Here is a 19,490-nt window from a genome sequence, read left to right as displayed (position 1 = left end):
TCTACAGGCTGTCAGGCTGTCACATCACAGAGGAAGGCTGTGATTCTCTGGGCTCAGTGCTGATGTCAACCTCCTTCCTGAGACAGCTAAATCTAAGTAACAATGATCTGGAGGATGTCGGCATGAAGCTGCTCTCTGCTGGACTGGGGAACCCACTCTGCAAACTGGAGACACTGAGGTATGTATTTATGTTCTACATGAGCCATTAGTAAAGTTGTAATTGCGCAATGTATTTGTATGGTTGATTTAGACAAAAGTTGAGTCTCAAGTTGGGTATAAACTTACTGCCAAGAATGAGATATGCCTTCTAGTCATCAGTGAGGACTGGTTTGATAAGAAACAGGCAGATTTGCTGCATCTGAAACACTCTAAAACATGCTGTACATAATGATTGGCTTGTATTTTATTTCATGTTTTTGTTCATTTTAGACAGAATGAAAATGTTGATGCAACCATTTCTGAATGTGCAACATGATTGCAGTCTCTTTGGGTAGTGTTAACAATCTGTATGCCCTTGCCCAAAGGGTAATAAATAGTGCTGTCAAACGATTAAAATATTTAATCGCGATTAATCGCATTAATGTCATAGTTAACTCACGATTAATCACAATTAATCGCACATTTTTATCTATTCTAAATGTCCCTGATTTCTTTTTGTCCCAATCTTTTTTCAAATTTTAATGCTCTTATCAACATAGAAAAGTGGTTCGGATTGCTTTGTGCAAATATTTTTTTTATTGAAAACAACATTGCAATCGCCTGCAGTTTTAAACTCTTAACGATTAATAAATATGTTTATTATTATATTGAGTCTTTAGTTGATATTCATTCTTTATTTTCTGTTATTAATGTGTGAGTGAGTGTCCATGGACAGAGGTAAACATCCCCTTGAGGATAACTGGAGGGCTGAAGGTGGAGCCCAAGATGGGAGGACTTAAGAACTGGGAGCCACAGCATCTGGGCTGAGAGAACAGTCTCTGACCCTGCAGGTAGTCACAGCATCTGGACTGAGAGAACAGTCTCTGACCCTGCAGGTAGTCACAGCATCTGGGCTGAGAGAACAGTCTCTGACCCTGCAGGTTGTCATACTCATTTTTAGTTCATTGGGTTCCAGAAAGGAAGTTCACATTATTTCATACATTATAATAAATTATACTAATTCAAGTAGCATATCACAGTTGTAACATATTACTGCAAGAGCCATTCAACCCCACATTTGTCTGCATCAGCAAGTCAAGACAAAAACATTTTCATTAGGTAATTGAGAGAATTTTAAACACAATGGAAAAATAAATAATAATAAATATATGTGTGAGATATTGCAAGCACATCCAATAATAACAAATATATGAGAGAGAATATAGGTTGTGGCTTGCCAGAGGCAAACACACCCCCCTCAAAAAAGGATTGTCCTGCAGGTACACAGACCTGTTGGGGTAGGTACAGAGACAGCTGTGCTGCCAGGTTATGACCTCATACAGCTTGTCATGTGTGATTGAAGCTATTAGTTCAATTGTAAACATGAGTACAGACCTCAGTGTCTCCAATTTCCAGAGTTGACTCTTCAAAACAGCAGAGAGAAGCTTCATATCTGATTTCCTCAGGTCATTGTTACTCAGGTCCAGTTCTCTTGGAAAGGATGGGTTTGATTTCAGAGCTGAAGCCAAAGAAGCACACGCTTCCTCTGTAATGTTACAGCTTGACACCCTGTAAAAGGATCATTATTACAAGAAACATTACACTCTCTACTGCCCTCTGGTATTAGAAGGATTATCTTCATTTCTGGTGTTGACCAGATGAAACCTGATACAGAGTTATACATGCTGGTGTTGACCAGATGAAACCTGATACCAGGTGCTACATGCTGGTGTTGACCAGATAAAACCTGATAAAGTGTTAGGATAGTTTCTTAAGTAATGCACAGAGTCGTTGGATTCAAAGAAAGTACAATAGTTTAATGCTTGCCAGCAAGGAGACAAGGAAGCAAGGAAGTCTGATCGCAATACAAAGTTTGTCTGGTTCACAAATTATCATGTAAGACCATTTAATGGAGATAAGTCCCGCCCCCTCTGCATATCAGTTGTCAATATGAGCGATCCCAGAGACAGTGTGCGCGTGGAAACTTACAGAGTTCTCTGACCCTAGGTTTGACCATATCATTATTTATTGCACCTCTAGTAAGATAATGGTCAGCCGAGGTCAGTTTGTTTACATAAGCCTAGTGTCATCTATAAGTCATGTGAGGAGGGGGTTTTCTGCTGGCAAGGAATGCTAGCACCAGTATTTTCAGAATATAATGTTCCATTCTAAATTTCTCCGACATAAAGAGTGTTACATGCTGGTGTTGATCAGATTAAACCTGATACAGAGTGCTACAGGCTGGTGTTGACCAGATTAAACCTGATACCAGGTGCTACATGCTGGGGCCGGTTGCCTAAAAATAGACTTAGTCTTAGATTTAAATGTGATTTTAAGTCTGACTTGCCATAGACACTTCTATTTACCTATTGCATAAAGCTTCACTATGAGTGACTAACAATGTGTTTTTAAACTTCTTAAATTAACTCCAACACTACTTCCATTTATCAACAACTCCAACGCAGATGGCTAGTGTCAAAATGATTTATGCTGTCATGCCTTTTTAGTGGAAAAGCAGAGCCCAGTTAAACGTTCCTGCAGTTACATTAACTAACTTCATTTATTTTGTAATAAATGATGCTAAGATAATGACATACTAACAGATCATTGGCATAGCAACACAGCTCTTACCTCAGTCTTAGCCCGATTGAAGAAGTGGCTGACTTTCCTACTGCAAATTATGTTAGTCTTACTATTTATACAACAGACAGGTCGAATTAGATTAATCTGACTTTACAATTTGAGACCATATAAAGCCAAGACGAGGCTAAATCTAAATGTATGCAACTGGCCCATGTTGTTGACCAGATTAAACCTGATACAGGGTGAAGATTGCAGGTTGATCATTGAAAGACTGACTCATATTGACAACCACATCTCCTACTTTTTATTTTTCATAACTCAAATTCCTCCTTGCAGGCATACGTTTACTAAATCATTTAAATAGCAACCACATTCTCTAAATCCAGCATCCAATTACAATGTGTGATGTGTCATAGCAACTATTAGTTGTTTGCTGTTGAACATGATTACTGACCTCAACCTCTCCAGTTTGCAGAGTGGATTCCACTGTAGATCAGAGAGCAGTTGCATTTCTGGAATCTGGATGTCATTGTTGCTCAGGTCCAGTTCTCTCAGGGTAGAGGGGTTTGACCTCAGAGCTGAGGCCAGAGAAGCACAGCCTTCCTCTGTGACCCCACAGCATGACAGCCTGCAAAATTGATCATATAACATACTTAACTCATCTATGTATATACGTATACATAAGTAGAATATTTTAGTACAATATGTCAAGATATTATCTTTATTACAAGATCTGTTTATTTAGCAAGTTTCACAGAAATCTGCAAAAAAATCGAGGTTAAAGAAAAATACATCTTCAAACATCTACACTTCTGCAAAAGCTCCACCACCCAGTCACCATGGTACCCTCCAGTGTTCAGTCACCATGGCACCCTCCAGTGTCCAGTCACCATGGTGACATCCATTGCTTGGTCACCTCCCTCCTCTTCCTCCTGTACAGCCTTGCTCTTGGACAGATCCTAAACCATCATGGGTTCCTCTATCTCCCTGTCTTTAGCTGCTGCAGTAAATTCCTCAATAAACTTCAATAAGTCCAGAACTCAGTGCCCATATGCTCACCTCCACCCGCCGCCAAGATCACATCACCCCTGTCCTTCTCAACCTCCACTGGCTCCAGGTTGAATACAGGATTCAATTTAAAATACTACTCACCCCCTCTAAAGTCATAAACAACCTGGAACCTCCCTACCTCTCCAACCTCCTCCTCCACTACAACCACTCTCAAGCCCGGTCTAGAAAACTAGATGGAGCTGTATAGTGAATTCTCTTTGTGTTACTGTGTTAAACTCTTAATGATTATTCATTATCATGATTTTTGGTTAGTCATTTTAAAAACTCTTAATTCATCAAAGGAACAATGTCTCTCCCACAAATTTCCATCACATCCTCATGGTTGTATCTACTTCTTGGCATGCAGTTTCAATGTAACCAATAAGCAACCACATTATCTAAATCAAACATGCAAATGTGATTGAATGTGTAACTATTAGTTGTCCCTTGAACATGATTACAGACCTCAGTGTCTCCAGTTTGCAGAGTGGATCCTCCAGTACAGCAGAGAGCAGCTTCATGCCTGAATCCCTCAGGTCACTGTTACTCAGATCCAGATCTCTCAGAAGGGAGGGGTTTGTCTTCAGAGCTGAAGACAAAGAAGCACAGCCTTCTTCTGCAATGTGACAGCCTGACAGCCTGTAGAAGGATCATTACAAAAAAGATTACAAACACTTTTTCTGGCCCCGCCCTACTTCTCCAACCTCCTCTTCCACCACAACCACTCTCAAGCCAGGACCACGTTCTGGACCTGACAAGGCCTTCTCAGTTGCAGCACCCTTCCTCCCAAACCAAATTCCAAAATGCCTTGTAGCCTCTCACTGACATCAGAGAGTCAGATGGCTGAGCGGTGAGGCAGTCAGGCTAGTAATCAGAAGGTTGCCAGATTGATTCCCCGCCGGGCCAAATTACAGCAAGGCAAGGCACTTCACCCTCCTTGCCTCGGGGGGAATGTCCCTGTACTTACTGTAAGTCGCTCTGGATAAGAGTGTCTGCTAAATGACTAAATGTAAATGTATCTCGGTTGAAAAGATGGTCTGTTTAACTGATGGTTCACAATTTCTTTATTCAAACCTTGCTTGCGAACACACTGTAAGAGCTGCAGATACAAATACATTTACATTAGTGACTCTTACATGATTTGCTTCCATTACCTTTCAATAAACCCTTTATCGCTAGCAACAAACACGACACGTGTTATCAGCACACTCAACAGATATCGCTCGATAGCACTGACCTCTGTCATCATGAAGTGCTTCGAGCGGCTAGTCAAATCTGCTCCTCGCTGCCCCCCACCCTGGACCCTATGCAGTTTGCATACCGGTCCAACAGGTCTACAGACGATGCCATCGCTCTGACTATGCACACCGCTCTCTCCCACCTGGACAAGGGGAATACATATGTGAGGATGCTGTTCATTGACTACAGCTCAGCATTCAACACCATCATCCTCTCCAGACTGGTCTCCAAGCTTGTGGACCTGGGACTAAGCACCTCCTTCTACAAGTGGATCTTCCACTTCCTGACGGGGAGGCCACAGGTGGTGAGAATCGGTGCACCTCATCTGTACTGATCACCAACACAGGCACCCCCCAGGGCTGTGTGCTCAGCCCTTCCTGTTCTGCTTGTTCACTCATGACTGTCAACGCACAGCTCCAACCTTCTTGTTAAGTTTGCTGACGACACAACCATCGTGGGCCTCATCTCTGACAGTGACTAGTCAGCCTACAGAGAGGAGGTTGACACCCTGACATCACGGTGTCAGGACAATAACCTCTCTCTTAACATCAGCAAGACCAAGGAGATGATTGTGGACTATAGGAGGCGGCAGGAGGAGGAGCATGTACCCCTACTCATCAACGGATCCAAAGTGGAGAAGGTCAGCTGCTTCAAGTTCCTCGGGGTGAACATCATCAATGACCTCACCTGGTCTGTTCACACGGATAAGGTGGTCAAAGCAGCCCGTAAATGCCTCTTCTTCCTGAGGAGACTGAAGAAGTTTGGTATGGACTCAGTCATCCTCCCTAACTTTTACAGATGCACTATAGAAAGCATTCTGACTGGTTGTATTACAGTGTGGTATGGGAGCTGCACAAACAGGGACCGCAAGGCCCTATGAAGTGTGGTCCGTTCTGCTGAGTTCATCATCAGAAGGAAGCTCCCAGCCCTACAGGACACCTACCACACACGTTGCCCAAGGAAAGCCGTCAGGATTCTAAGAGACTGTTCCCACCCATCCTTCAGTCTCTTAACCCCGTTGCCTTCTGGCAGGCGTTACCGCAGCATCCGGTCGCGCACACGCAGACTGTACAACAGTTTCTACCCAAGGGCCATCAGGCTTCTAAATGGACACTGATATGGACATTGATTTTACTGCACACTAGTCACTTATATACTGTCACTTTCAGCTACTGGTAGCAATATCAGTAACATTGCACTACTGTACCTCACTGTACCTCGCCATCAGGCTCCTGTATGGTCATTGACATATTCACTGATCTGCAAATTTGCACTATTGTATTACAGGTTAGAATATGTTATAGGGTTGAAATAGGTTTAGGGTTGTAATAGGTTTTAGGGTTGTAATAGGTTTTATGTGCATTTAGGGTTAGTATAGTGTATTATTATTTCTATTGTTATCTGTAATTTAGGAAGTTTTAGTATTATGGTTAGTATAGTCGATTATTTATTGCTATCTGTATATTTAGGAAGTTTCACTTATTTAAGCTCAGCATAGATGTAAATAATGTTCTGTGTACTATATGTTATGTTATGCCAGGTGCTTGCGTTGTCTTGTCTTAAGAATTTCAGTGCCCAGTCTGACCTTGTGTTGTTCTGTGTACCTGACAATAAAAGACTTGAACTTGGAAAAATAAATATATATATCAAGATGTATTCATCAGTGGGCTGATTGCATGTTTTCGCAGAGGAAAAGAAGCCTTCAGTCGACTCCTATCTTTCAACACATGGTTGCCATCAGTCTGTTTGTCACACAAACTGAGATTCATCGATAATTTCAATGTGTTCTGGAACTGTGCAGACCGTTTTCAAGATGACGGACTCCACCCAAACCGTAGATGATCTCGACTACTAACAGCAAACATCAGTCACGTGCTCCTGACCACAAATCAAGTTTCTCTCCCTATCCCTGTTGTGTCTAAGCTGACTGACGCATCCCAAACAACCTCCCATGGAACAGAACAGAACATTCAAATAGCCTCCTGCAAGGACATGGGCCCTCACAGATCTTCACCCGCCGGATGAATTCCCTTGTGATGGAACAGCTCAGTGATATAGACTTTCCCAAAGAAAAGCTACGCTAGGACAGCCACCATGCTATTTCATTAGACATCATAAACAGCAAATTGCATGGTAAAATGCATGGTTACAAACTTGAAACTCGTGTTAGAAGTCTCACAACTATCCATATTCTTGCTACAAATGTATCAACCCCTGTTTTATCTGTTAGTACCCCACAGATGAAACTGGCCCTTCTAAATGTTAGATCACTAAATAAATCATTTCTCGTTAATGATCTGGTCAAAGAAAACAACTTAGAGCGCATCTGTCTAACAGAAACCTGGCTAAACAATGACACGGCAACAGCAACTTTGATAGAAGCGTTTCTGCCTGATTACAGCTTTCACCAAGTTTCTAGGAAATCAAAAAAAGTTGGAGGAGTTGCAGCTATTTTTTAAACTGTTGTTCAAAATCACTGCGCTCGGTGAATTTATATCCATTGTGAATATCTTGCTATAGTGCTCAAAAACGAATCAATACTTTTTGTTATTATATATCGGCCACCCAAGCACTCGCCAATATTCATACAAGAATTCTCTGAACTATTATCACTATGTGTCACTAGATATGACAAAGTAGTTTGAAACAGAGACTTAAATATCCAAGTAGATGAAAAAGCAGACCCAAGAACTATCAAGCTCTTAAATTTCCTCAAGAGTCTAAATCTAACTCAACAAATAACAGACCCAACACACCGGCACGGAAACACACTAGATCTAGTGATAACAACTGGACTAAACATCAATAATATTTCAATAACTGATCTACCCCTCTCAAACCATTATTGTATACTTTTTAATGTGGAAATGATCCTAACAAAAAACACAAAATAATTCTTAGTCCAAAGAAGACATCTAGACAATAGAGCTATGATGAAATTGTCTGGATGATTCGCTCTATATGAGCCAACTAATCATGAATGCTCTCTGAATGAAATGGTAGAGAACCTCAATGATGCACTATTTTCTGTGTTAGACTGAGTTGCACCACTGAAAACCAAAAAGAAGTCCAAAAGCAGAACCTCCCCATGGCTGAGAAATAAAAATGTTAGTGAAACGAAAATAAAATGCCATGCAGCAGAGAGACAATGGAGGGAAAAAAATATCACTATCCACTACAATATCTACAAAGATACACTAACCACCTATGACAAAACCGTCTAGCAAGGAAATCATATTTCTCCAATTTTATTACAGGAAATGCCAGAAATTCTGAGTTCTTTTCTCCACCATTGACCAACTGCTAAACACTGTCCCTGCCCCCCCTCCACCCTCAGCAATTAAATGTGAAGAGCTTGCTTTGTTCTTCAAGAACAAAATAACTTTGATCAGAGCTAGTATTATTAATAGTGGGGTTGAAACTGACATCAGTAGATAATGCAACATAACCATGAGCACATTTACATGTATCACACTAAGTGAACTTTCCAAAATCGTCAGCAAATCTAACTCCACAACCTCAGATATTGATCCTATACCTACAACATTCTTTAAGCGAGTGTTTGATAGTGTCTCAGGTCCGGTGCAAGAGATTATAAACACATCCCTTAGAACTGGCGTCTTCCCAAATGCCTTCAAAACAGCTGTTCTAAAGCCCCTATTTAAGAAACCCAAATTAGATAACAGTCTACTTGCAAAATAAAGACCATTATCAAACCTTCCATTTATTAGTAAAGTACTGGAAAAGATAGTATTAGTCCAATTAAATTATTTTCTTGAAGAAAATAACATCCTGGAAGTCTCGTAGTCAGGTTTCAGGAAATATCACACAACTGAAACTGCTCTCACCAAAATAATTAGCGACCTCAGACTAAACTCTGGTCAGGTGGCTGAGCGGTTAGGGAATTGGGCTAGTAATCCGAAGTTTGCTGGTTCCCGGCTGTGCCAAATGACGTTTCCTTGGGCACTTCACCCTACTTGCCTCGGGGAGAATGTCCCTGTACTTAACGTAAGTCACTCTGGATAAGAGTGTCTGCTAAATGACTATATGTAAATGTGAACTCTGATGCAAATAAAGTCTCTATCCTTATCCTGTTAGATCTCAGTGCAGCATTTGATACAATTGATCACAACATCCTAATCAATAGAGTGGAAAAGCTTATTAGGTTCACGGATAGTGTATTGAACTGGATGAATTGGCTGGACTACTGTAATGCACTTTTCACTGGTCTTCCCAAGAAAACCACTGAAAGACTACAGTACAGCTCATTCAAAATTCTGCAGCTAGATTATTAACCAAAACTAAAAAGGTGAGAACACATTACTCCTGTCCTAGTTACTTTACACTGATAACTTTACTTTCCACAAGATAACATAAAAACGAACAATTTCGCCAATCTGACTGCAGCTTTGTACTTGCTTGGCAAGACGCACACACATCCTTTCTGGAAATGGTGTGCTGACCAAGCCCCCACTCTTAGCTCCTGTTTCATTTCACTTCCAATCGCAGCTCGCCGTTACGAATATAAATTATTTTTCGGCAGCCATTGTTGTTTTCACCTGGAATCGCCACGTTCGGTAACGTCACTGTGTCCAATCCCGACCGGTTTTTAGCTACAGTAACATTCTGATAAAATGCCACTTTAAATATTGATAAAAAATGATTGTATCACGCTTTCAGTTGATTTACTGATTTCACATTAAGCTTTAACTTCTTACCTTTCGAGCTAAATATTGTTTAAAAAAAATTAGTTAACTTATCCTTTACTAGAGCCGGTAAAAAGACGCTGGCGCCGGTAAATTAGCCGTGCGCTACCCTTGTCCAAACCCGACCACACTTATCCTCGTAGTAAACACTCGCCGCTACGGTTTTTCCGGGGATATTAAATTGATCCAGGGTCACCAAACTGACCATAATGCTGTCAACATATCTGGGGACAATAAGATATCACACTTCAACATCTCCAAACCATGCGATAAAATCTCAATTTGACTGTTTACCACCACCTGCTGGATGTTTTGTTGAACTCTTCTCATGTCAGAGTAGAGATCGTCGCCCGAGTGGTCTTTCGGCTTTCTTTCATCAATGTAACTTTCCTAAATTATTTAGACATGTAAACGTCCATATATGTTTATGAAATTTGACACGTAGATTGTTTGTTATGCTTAAAATAATATTACTTACACTTTGCTAGCGATTGCAAAAGAAAATGGTGGCAAAAAGACCGGAAACTGGGTGTCCAAACCCTGTTCGGGTTTGAACAATAGTAGTTTACAGTGATCGGGATTGGACAAAGTGACACTAAATCCTATTTTTACACATTTTAAGCTACAATCAATGATTGGGTTCGTGAAAGTACACTACTCTTGAATTATGGTGAAGGTTTGAGCACTTGAGACCTTTAGATCGTGAGTTTGAAGTGACGGAAAACCAAACTCGAAAAGTAGCTAGCCTAGCTTTTTCCCTCTGTGTAATTAGTGAATCATTTAGCATCTCGGCAAATTCATAAAAAAAATTGAGGAGGGCAGCTTTTAGGAGAACAAGCGATTCCCCACAGACCTGTCAGCTGAGAATTTTGATTTGGGTCGTGAAAGTCTTTGTAATAAGCCTATGTGCCAGGGAGACCGCATAGGCTTAGGCGGCAGCCATGTTTTGGTCACGTCATGTTCAAAGTTCACCATTTTACAGTTAGGTCGACACCAAAAATGTAGAGGAGGGCAGCCTTTAGGAGATGTGGGAATTGTGCTTTTAGCCAGATGCTCCGATTATTTTTGTGATTTGTGGAAAACTTGCAAGTGGAGTGAGACTGCGTCCCGGGGGTACATTGTTTTGACTTAGCCTCGGAGACACACTCGGCTCGCTCACTGGCGGTGTGTAAACAACATTGTATTTCACTCAATTCTACTCCTAAAACGTCAGGGATGGCTGCTTTTTGTAGACAAGAGCCTGCTGAAGATATATATATAAGGTATATAGAATCTTTCAAAACAAGCCTATTTCATTTGTCATTTTCCTGAGAAAGCGACCTACGTTATCCAGGCTAGTTTCACTCGGTCAGCGTATTTAAAGGTCTCTGACAGTCAGAATCACTGTTTACAGGCAAAGGGCGAGTTGGTCTTTGGTCAGATGTGTATATTGACCAGTTTAGAGCTAAATACTCTTGCCAGAGCCTGGAATCGAGCCAAATGTTTGGAGTGACTTTGCATGGCCGGGTCTCCATCAGTTCAACACATTTGGGTTTAAGTTCAAGTAATGCCATTGCTTTTCACAGACAAAACTGTAGTTTATGTCAAGTGTAGATGTAAAAAGCTTCATTTTTCACAACTGACATGGATCTTTTCTTCACTTTTACAGGTCTGGAGGGTCATGCAGAGGCCTGCTCAACAGAGTTCAACAGAGGATGCGGAGAGAAAAACTGATCCCTTGCTGGACTACCCCCCTCTAGCTGGACAGAATCAGAATCAGGGCAGCTTCTCTTCAGCCATGACCCCAGGACAGCTTCATCCAGCTGGCCTGCCCTGACAGACTGCCTGCAGGCCCTGCTTGCCCCTGACTGCAGGCCCTGCTTGCCCTTCTTGCCCCAGCCTGCAGGCAGGGGCAGTGCGGCATGTCAAAAAATGCCAAGACTTGTGGTAAATAGTTTGGTTACAAAAGCTATGCAAGGGATTTCAGTTGTTGCGTTCGTTCAGTTGGATGTTTGTAATATTGTTGTTTGTTAGTTAAAATAATCTTGTTGGTCACCCTGAGAGTGCATGTTGTGGGGTTTAATGGGAAGTGAGAGTCGGCCTCATACATTTATGTTGGCAAGGAGATCATCATGGGCTGTGCCATAGACCTTTTACCAATGAAGCTATTCTTCATTGTAAGATGACTGTGGTTCTGGAAAGCAGTCTAAGCCATCTTTTAGAAATTCGAAACAGTGTTGCGAGCGTTGTGTTGTGTTTTGATTGTAGGAGGCAATATTTAGTCGACGTCTAAATTCATGCGTCCACTACAGCATTTCTGCTTTGGCTTGACTTGTGCTGGGAGGGAGGTAAACGGCATGGATTGGAATAGTGTGCGGGCAGGTGTATTTTTATATAGGGTGAAATGGAATGAGAAATGTAATACAAAATGTCTGAAAGGGGTGTATTTATGTAAATGTCCACATTGCCTCAATATCTTTGTGTCAATAAATCAAATATCATTTTGACTGATGGTTTTCAAACCTTATTGGGTTCAAGATGACATCACTCTGAAGTACCATCAACAATTTCACATTGGCATGTCAAAATATGATTGAATTTGAGTATTTTAAACTTTGGCTGAATCTAACAACTCTTACCACAGAAGAAACAGCGTACTTTTTTATACAGTAACTGAGCATGACAATATTCAACACTGAGAATAGCTCAATGGACTGGGACAGTGACCTGCAAAGTATAAGGATGCAGGTTTGAATCCAGCTGCAGTCTTTTAGCCTGTCTCAAATTTGAATATCTGTTTAGTTAAACAGGATGTCATCATTATGAAATACCATGCGCAATTTCACTTAATTCCACTTTGAAATGTGAACCGCTTCTTAACCTTTGTCCCAAAGCTGACCAAAGCTAATTCTATTCCCTTTCTACTCATTCAATTTAACAGTTGGTGTGTAGCAGAGAGGATAGAGAGTCTTTCTGGTAACCTTATGCTTATGAGTTCAAATCCCCATTCAGGCTATTTTAGTTGGCCCAACATGAAGTAGTTTTGCTCTCTTGTTGTCAAACTCTTGACCTTCCACAATGTAAATTGTTATAATATTTTGCCATTTTGCGGAGGAACCCGCATCGCTGCTTGCAGCTATATTTGGCTTTGAGATTACATCATTCTGAAGTAGTGCCATGTGCAATTTCATGCAATTTGACATTGAAATATAGACAGTTTCTTAACTTTTGTCCCAAAGCTGACCAAAGTTAATAATACTCTGCCCTTTCTATTCATAATATCTCAACAGTTAGTGTGTAGCAGAGAGGATAGAGACTGCCTTGTAACCTTATGCTCATGAGTTATTTATATTGGGAAACCACAAAGACTGCGTCTTGATATACCGCAAAGACTGCAGCTTGTGTGTTTTGGATTCCCGCAAACACTGCGTATTGTATTTTGTTGAGTTACATTTGGTAATTTTTTGTAATTAATTTTTTTATATTGGGAAACCACAAAGACTCTAGCTCAAGATACCGCAAAGACTGCGGCTTGTGTTTTGTTGAGTTCTGGTTTGTTATATGTTTTGAAAACTGCAGAGGCAGCTCGGGTCTGAGATGGATTTGAGAGACTGCAGATAGAGTGTGGCTAGTCTGGTTTGTTATATGTTTTGGAAACTGAAGAGGCAGCTCGAGTCGAAGACGGATTCAAGAGACCGCAGATAAGAGTGTGGCTAGTCTGGGTTGTTATATGTTTTAGATTTACATTGGGAAACCACAAAGACTGTGGCCCGAGATACCGCAAAGACTGCGGCATGTGTGTTTTGGATTCCCGCAAAGACTGCGGCTTGTATTTTGTTGAGTTACATTTACTTATTTTTTATTTTAATTATTACTTTTATCACTTGTATTATTGTTTTTATTGATTTTATGTAAAGCACCTTGAGCTGCAATTTTTAAATGAAATGTGCTATATAAATAAAGACTTATTATTATTATTATAATTATCAGTAGCATTAGCAATCATAAATTGGCGTGTAACAAATTACAAAACTGATATGAACAACTTAAACTTAGACATATTCATCAAATAAACCTTGTTCCCTCATAAACCAGTTGCTAAATATTCTTATATATACTGTACTGCTAATTAATTATCTTAATGATCTTATCTCCGTATTTATGAAACATAAATGTTCCGTGAGCTATCTTTCCAAACTTGTTATTTTTCTGCAGGTACGTCCGATCACAGCACCTAGCAGCAGCTTGTTGAGCAATCATTTCAAAATGAAAGTAAATACCATATAAAATGGGAAAAACGAGAAGCCACCTCCCTGAAATGAGTCTCTGCAGGTTGGGATGTCTGCCTCCCTCCTGTCTTTCCCCTTCATGTGTGATTGAAACTATTTGTTAAATACTAAACATGATTACTGACCTCAGTGTCTCCAATTTGCATAGTGGATTCCCCAAAACAGCAGAGAGAAGCTTCATATCTGATTTCCTCAAGTCACTGTTGCTCAGATCCAGATCTCTCAGAAGGGAGGGGTTTGTCTTCAGAGCTGAAGCCAGAGAAGCACAGCCTTCCTCTGTGACCCCACAGCATGACAGTCTGCAAAATTGATCATATAACATACTTGACTCATCTATGTATATACGTATACATAAATAGACTATTTTGGTACAATATGTCATGATGTTATCTTCCATGTTTCTGTCTGTGTATTGAGGCAATAGCTCGTAAGGACTTGTCTAATATTGGTGCTGAACATGAATCCTTCCACAAGTATCACTTGTGTTTGGTTCCATTTCAGAAGTCAAGTTAATGTCTCAACCCTTTCCAGCCTGAGCCAACATTCAGAAAAATGTATAATGAATGATAATGATATAATGATTTTGTTTAGTCATTTAAAAAACGTTTTTAAAAATTCTATCACATCCCCACGGTTGTATCTCATTCCTGGCTTGCAGTTTCAATGTAACCAATAAGCAACCACATTACCTAAATCAAACATGCAAATGTGATTGAATGTGTAACTATTAGTTGTCCTTTGAACATGATTACAGACCTCAGTGTCTCTAGTTTGCAGAGTGGATCCTCCAGTACAGCAGAGAGCAGCTTCATGCCTGAATCCCTCAGGTCACTGTTACTCAGATCCAGATCTCTCAGAAGGGGGTGGTTTGTCTTCAGAGCTGAAGCCAGAGAAGCACAGCCTTCTTCTGCAATTTGACAGCCTGACAGCCTGAAGAAGGATCGTTACAAGAAAGATTACAAACCCTTTTTATGGCCCTGCCCTACTTCTCCAACCTCCTCCTCCACCACGACCACTCTCAAGCCAGGACCAAGCTCTGGACCTGACAAGGCCTTCTCAGATGCCACACCCTCCCTCCCAAACCAAATTCCAATATGCCTGCTATTTTTCATAGAGGCCCTCCAAACCCACCTTTTCAAGCTTGTGTTCACCAGTTAACTGATAGAATATGATTTTCACATGCATTTTCATATTACATTTATTTTCTTGGTAAATCATACACCTGAACTGTTTTTACCATATTGAAGAGAAGTACTAGGGCTTTCTCTGATATAAATATACGTATGAGGCTAATCATGCTTTTTAAGGCTAATCATCCTTTATCAAGAAGATTTCCACCGCAAATTTCCATCAGGACCAAAACCTCACCCAGTTCATCCACCACAAGTAATTTTGCACTATGCTACCCGATTCATATCATTTTGTATATTATCTTGTACTTTATATGCTATATTGATATCTATTTTATATCTCATTGTTTAGCTCTTTAGTATATTGTTTAGCTTGGCACCTATTGTTTTTGTTAGTTTTATTATTAGGGGCCAAGCAGAAGCGTAGCTGCTATGGCACCTATTGTTTTTGTTAGTTTTATTATTATTATTATGCATAGCGATTGGTGCAAAGTTTTGAAATTTGGCACACTGATTTGGAATGGTCTCTTGATTATCCTCAGCAAAGTTTCATGTCGATCCCTGAAGCTCTTTAGCGCCACCAAGGCGTCAAAGTTGGAGGTGCGTTTACGCCCATAACTTTTGAACCATGAGTCAGTTTTTCTTAATTGAGGTTTCATTGGGTTCCGTAGAAGCAGACGATTCGACTGAACCCCATGGCGTCATTGTCATCCTGAAGCTTTTTCTGTCGTTTGTATTTTAAGAAATGCCAACTTTTTCTAACTCCAATTTGCCGTTGCTCCAATTTTCATGAAAAATGTAACAAATGATCTACAGACCATGCCTACAAAAGATCTTTAAAATGTTATCGATAAGTCAAACCGTTCACGAATGACGCGCAAACGATTTTGACAAAAAGCATGCCAAAGCGGACGTGAGGCCTCGTCTCTGCGACGGTTTACCGTATGGAGACGAAACTTTGGAAATGTCAACACGAGCATGTCATCTAATCATCTTCCTCACCCAATCACCTTGATATCTCAAAATATGACTGAATTACAGCTGTTTATACTTTGGTCAAATGTGACAAAGCTCCCCACGGGAGAAACAGATTCCTTTTTTTTATGAAGTAACCGAACACAGCATTTGTCGTCAGCGAGCATAGCTCACTGGGATAAGACGGGCTGCTGTGAAACATAAGGTCCTAGGATCGAATCCAGTCACAATTGTCGAGCATGTCATGGTACCGTAGTAACTGTTTAGCGTAGCCAAGTATACCACAGTAGCTGTCTTGCAGTATAATCCCAATAGTAAGGATAAAATTTCACTCAGAAGATTTAGATATATTTAGGACTAGGAGTCTATGGCAGCCTATAGAACTAATTGGTGCGAAGTTTTGAAATTTGGCACACTGATTTTGAACGGTCTCCTGATTATCGTCACCAAGTTTCATGTTGATCCCTGAGGTGTGTTTACGCCCATAACTTTTGAACCATGAGACCGTTTTTTTAAAAGTGAGGTATCATTGGATTCCTTAGATGCAGACGATACGACTGAACCCTATGGCGACTTTATTAAAAGTTTTGCTTTGCTGCTTTAGCTATTGAATTTCCATATTGAATCCTACTTGGCCTCTTCATTGCTGCTTGCAGCTATATTTATACTTTGGACTAGGAGTCTATGGCAGCCCATAGAACCGATTGGTGCGAAGTTTTTAAATTTGGCACACTGATTTGGATCGGTCTCCTGATTATTGTCACCAAGTTTCATGTTGATCCCTGAAGCACTATAGCGCCACCAAGGCGTCAAAGTTAGAAGCGTGTTTACGCCCACAACTTTTGAACCGTAAGACCGTTTTTCTTAATTGAGGTAACATTGGATTCCTTAGATGCAGACAATTCGACTGAACCCTGTGACGCAATTGTCGTCATAATGGTTTTTCCGTCAATGTATTTTATGAAAAGCCAACTTTTTCGAACTCCTCCTAGGCAGTTTCTCAGATTTTCATGAAAATTGTAACAGATTATCTTCAGACCATGCAGATGAAAAATCTTTAGAATTGTATCGATAAGTCAAACCGTTCACGAATAACGCGCAAACGATTTTGACAAAGAACACGCCAAAGCAGACGTGAGGCCTTGACTCTGCGACGGTTTACCATATGGAGACGAAACTTTGGAAATGTCAACACGAGCATGTCATCTAATAATCTTCCTCCCCCAATCACCTTGATATGTCAAAATATGACTGAATTACAGCTGTTCATACTTGGGTCAAATCTGACAACGCTCGCCACGGGACAAACAGCTTCCTTTTTCTTGAAACGTAACCGAACACAGTGTCTCAACAGTGAAAATAGCTCACTGGGATAAGACAGGATCCTTTGAAACACAAGGTTGTAGGATCAGTTTTGGGATAAATTTACTTCATGCTCAACATCTGGGGCGCTACAAAAAGCGCCCTCGAAACGCCTACCAACCTGCTGGCGATAGGTGAATTGCTTACCGTTGCTAACAAGAAATACATATTTACCCAATCAGCGTCCTCAAAAATGATGCCTAAAGGGCGCCGGAATTAGCGCCCCAAGCAGAGCAAAGTGATTTTGCGACTGTAGGGCCTACTTAACGGTATTGAAAATTAATGACTCCGGACCGGACTTCAGACGTTCTAATTTCTCAAATTCTGTCAGATATCCTCTCCAAAATCCTTTTGAGAGGATAACTTTAGTGGAGAAAATAAATATAAAAGTTTGGCCCAACCTGACATCAAAATTACACAACGGGCGAGCGAAAAGGGTAGAGGTAAATTATACACAGATGTTTCTCCCACAATTGGTAAGCTACAACAGAAAGGCCTGGCTAGCTGGATGCAGTCATGTCAATGCCTTATTTTGCTTCCCGTGCTTGCTTTTTATAACATTCGGAACAGATGCAGCATGCTGTTACAGGAGTTAAGGACATCAAACATTTATCTGAGAAAACAAAACAAGTGCACAAAGGCACACATGGAGAATACAATTAAGATAGCCATGCTAGGCAGAGACAATCGCTATGCAACTGGACGAAGGTCACCGAATTGAGGTGAGGAGAAACAACGAAGAAGTGGATAAGAACAGGCACGTTCTATCAAAGATAATTGATTGTGTTAAATTCATTTATAAATCCTTAATATTTATTTATTTATGAACTGAGTGTAAATGATATTTATAGTCCACAAATGTGGACATTTTCCTATAGCTGTGTGCATTAATTACATAATTACTATTTCATAGAGAACTTGTATAATGCAGTTTGTGTTCAATTGTATTAGGACGGTTACCGAATTGACTGAATATTTCACAGCCCCACCTAGAATAACTTTACCAGCCGCCACTGATCATAATGGTAACTATAACGTTTCATTGTCAGGGGATTTGTAGTCAAGAAGTAGCAGATTTATTGTGCTTTGTAGATATAACGCTGCTACATCTAGCCAGCACATTTTTTCTCAAAATATTTAACAAACGCATCGGCTTATCATTATAAACTCAGTATACGTCTTTTTCACAACGCCGTGAAGGTAATATAAAGTTTTGGGGTAGCCCCACCGCATTGCCGAAAAGTATATTGCGATTTTACAAAAGCGAATAATTTTTATTATAAGTGCTTGCTGTGCTTCTTTAGCTACTGAATTTCCATATTGAATGCTACTTGGCCCCTTCATTCCTGCTTGCAGCTATATTTATTAGACTCGTAATTGTTCAATCTTTTTTTATTTTTTTATTAATACTTTCAACGTTTTTTATTTATTAAGATCCATATCTGGTTATTGTATGCACCTTCATGCAACAGTAAATTCTGTGTTTATTATTGTAAATGTACAATAATATGATGACTAGTATACAGTATTTTAACCCTTGTGTTGTCTTCAGGGTCAAACAGGACTAGTATTATATTAAGAGCAGAGAAAACCCCTCAAATAGTCATTTTTTTCACCTTCAAATTTCTTACTTTTCCTAGTGACCCTTAGCCTGGGTGCCAGCCGAACTTAGCCCCGCCCACAAACAAAAATAGGTCAGGAAGTTGGGTCTGGGGTCGCTCGGTTGGGGGAAAACTATGTCTGAACAAGAGCTGTACGGACAAATCAAATCGTCACGGCGGGCTTTACACAATGATGGACAGATGATCAACTGTAACGTAATCAACCACGTCACCAAAGAGCGCTTGAGTTGAATTTGTTTTAAACAAACAACATACTACGTTGCTGTGATTAGTTGTAGGTCTATCCAATTGAGCAAAGAGACATTTTTTCAGTTGAAACACGCCCCATATTCACAGCCCAACAGAGTGGTATCAGACGTATCAGTATGACAACGTCAGGCTAAGTGAGCCTAGCATTCATAAAAGGTTAAATATCAA

General features: G+C 40.4%; 1 protein-coding gene across 1 annotated transcript; it reads right to left on the bottom strand.

Moving 5' to 3' along the window:
- Positions 1 to 5,040: 5,040 nt before the first annotated feature.
- Positions 5,041 to 18,684, bottom strand: LOC146219462 (ribonuclease inhibitor-like). The gene is made up of 4 exons (XM_084695266.1): positions 18,680 to 18,684; positions 14,741 to 14,914; positions 14,110 to 14,283; positions 5,041 to 5,152 (listed from the first exon to the last, which is right to left on the bottom strand). Exons 1-4 carry the CDS (start codon positions 18,682 to 18,684, stop codon positions 5,041 to 5,043), a joined length of 465 nt encoding a protein of 154 aa, XP_084551392.1.
- Positions 18,685 to 19,490: the final 806 nt, after the last annotated feature.

This window comes from Hypomesus nipponensis, chromosome 28 (assembly GCF_054491055.1).
Source record: "Hypomesus nipponensis isolate SF chromosome 28, ASM5449105v1, whole genome shotgun sequence".
Classification (NCBI taxonomy): Eukaryota; Metazoa; Chordata; class Actinopteri; order Osmeriformes; family Osmeridae; genus Hypomesus; species Hypomesus nipponensis.
Note: the sequence above shows the minus strand (reverse complement) of the source record. Positions and strands in the feature narration are given on the sequence as shown.

What these genes read in the sequence shown, in the direction of transcription:
- LOC146219462 (XM_084695266.1), bottom strand. An exon ending in TGCAAACTAGAGACACTGAG is followed by an intron (nt 14,284 to 14,740) that starts GTCTGTAATCAT and finishes TCAATTTTGCAG; the next exon opens with ACTGTCATGCTGTGGGGTCA. An exon ending in TGCAAATTGGAGACACTGAG is followed by an intron (nt 5,153 to 14,109) that starts GTCAGTAATCAT and finishes CCCCTTGTCCAG; the next exon opens with GTGGGAGAGAGCGGTGTGCA.